Here is a 2,292-nt window from a genome sequence, read left to right on the forward strand (position 1 = left end):
AAGGTGACTTTCCTAGTATTTCAGTGGGTGTCATGGAGCAGCCAAGCCATTGACCAGCATTGGGGGCCACACACAGTGTGGCACTGACTTGGGCCATGCAAGTCTGCGGCCGGCAGCAGTCTTCCCACTGTGGTCACACCATGGCACACCCAAACCTCATCAACACCATTCACCCCTGCCCCCTCTGTGCAGCCCTTGACTGTTTTAAGGACTCAGAGCCCAACCGACTTGATTAAAACCCATGTTCTTCCCCCTGACTGTCCTGAAAGAGGCCGGAAGGTGTTTGGACTGTCAAGAGAGCTTGGCCAAAGGACTCAGAAGTAGAAGTGATAACAAATCTCTTAGTTATCTTTTGCTGTATAACAAATTGCTTCTAAACTTAGCACTTTAAAACAAGCATTTATCATCTCACACCATCTCTGAGGATCTCCCATGAAGCCACAATCAAGATGTCAGACAGGGCTGTAGTCCCCTGAAGACCACTGGGCCTGGGGTTCTTTTACCAAGATAGCCAGTCACATGGCTGTTGGCAGGAGCTTTAGTTTTTTATTATGGGAGCCTCTCCTTAAGGCTGCTTGAGTGTCCTCACAACATGGCATTCAGTTTCCCCCACCCACAGTGCCCTGAATGAACCCTCAGAGCAAGTGATCGGAGAGAGAGCAAGGAGGAGGCCACAGCATCTTTTAAGGCTCAGAGGTCACCATTATTGCCTCAGCATCCTGTTCTTGAAAGAGCGGCGTATATGAGGTAGCATGATAGAGCCTAGAAGTGTGGTAGAAGTTAAAGAAGCAAAAAGACGATATGAGCTGGAGGGCTCATGGCACACTTCCTGGATGAGGAGGCATTAGAACAGGCCTCAGAGGCCAAATGGGGTTCAAATAGAGAGCAGCGATGCAAGGGTGCATCTCAGGTCAGAGTGATGAAGGGCCAGCGTGTGGAGGTGAGATGAAGCCTGGTACCTCCTATGGGCCAACCCTGGGGCAGTGTCTGGGGGCAAAACACAGAAGATGAGGCTTGAGATGGCAGGCGGTGGGGAGCAACTGCTGGTTCCTGAATGAGGTAAAGCAATGATGAGGTTCTCTCTGCCTATGAAGTGTTAGCCTAATGGAGCCCTGCTCCCCACCCCTCCTTAGCCTGGGCTCCATCACCATATCTGCTCTTCTTTGCAGCCCAGCCTTCACCTTCCCCCATCCCATCAACCCCGTGGCCTACCAGCAGATCCTGAGCCAGCAGAGGGGCCTAGGCTCGGCCTTCGGACACACGCCACCCCTGATCCAGCCCTCACCCACCTTCCTGGCCCAGCAGCCTATAGCCCTCACCTCCATCAATGCCACGCCCACTCAGATCAGCAGCAGCAGCAGCAACTGTCTGAGTGACACCAACCAGGTGGGTGGGTACAGAGAGCAGGGGTTGGACCACCAGATACTCTTTCGAACCCCTCGAGGGCTAATCATTGCCTTCTCACACTGAGAACTTGTGGAAGGACTCTGTGTAGTTCTGGCTGGTGGGATGCATTCTGGGCAGAGGCCATGTGATTGAAAGGGCCTTGAACTGGATGCTGGGTCAGGAGATCTGAGCTGGATCTTAATACCACCCCAATCACCGTGGGCTAGCACCCGGCCTCAGCTCTCTGGTCACCTGGCCAATAAATACAATGAGTAGATGGAAAAACCCTAGAATTCACCGAGTCTGGCACAATGTAGGTAGTCCATACACAGCATATGAAATGGATGGACTAATGGATAATAATGTAGTACAGTTTCGTTTTACAGCATGGGTTACCAAAGGCCATCTCATTTGACCTTTTGAAAGAGCCTTTGTCAAGACTGGGCATATTCACGCAGTGTCTGGCACACAGTAGGTGTTGTTAGTATTTTGTGGATGAACGAAGTCCTATTTTGCAGATAAGGAAAAGGAGTTATAGAGACAGTATTGGATAGCGGGAAGGGCACAAGCTTTGGAATTGATTAGACTGTGTTTTGGACCCTACTTTCCTGAAAGCTTTTTCAGCATGAGCTAATGCATCTGCATAGTGGAGTCTGCCACCTACATTGGGTCATTGTACATATATACAAGTTCGTGTGTGCACAGAACCCCATGTAGACCCAGATCTTGGTTAGTACTCACAATGATGGTTCTTGAGGGGAAGTGACTGCCCAGGCCACCCACTTGGCAGAGCAGAGCCTAGATATGACCGTGTGCTGACAGGGAGGAAGACCAGATGCCACAATATTCTAGAGCAGCACCTCTTCCAGGATGTCCTCCCTCTCCATCCCAGGTCTCCAAGCTGCC

General features: G+C 51.0%; 1 protein-coding gene across 1 annotated transcript in view; it reads left to right on the plus strand.

Annotated features, from left to right (window-relative positions):
* Positions 1–2,292, plus strand: part of GLI2 (GLI family zinc finger 2) — a 173,686-nt gene that overhangs the window by 149,678 nt on the left and 21,716 nt on the right. Inside the window, exon 6 of the mRNA XM_023532680.1 lies at positions 1,170–1,466. Within this exon, the coding sequence (XP_023388448.1) occupies positions 1,170–1,466 (297 nt within the window). The remainder of the gene's footprint in view (positions 1–1,169; positions 1,467–2,292) is intronic.

The sequence above is a fragment of the Pteropus vampyrus genome, unplaced genomic scaffold (genome assembly GCF_000151845.1).
Source record: "Pteropus vampyrus isolate Shadow unplaced genomic scaffold, Pvam_2.0 Scaffold87, whole genome shotgun sequence".
In the NCBI taxonomy this organism is placed as follows: Eukaryota; Metazoa; Chordata; class Mammalia; order Chiroptera; family Pteropodidae; genus Pteropus; species Pteropus vampyrus.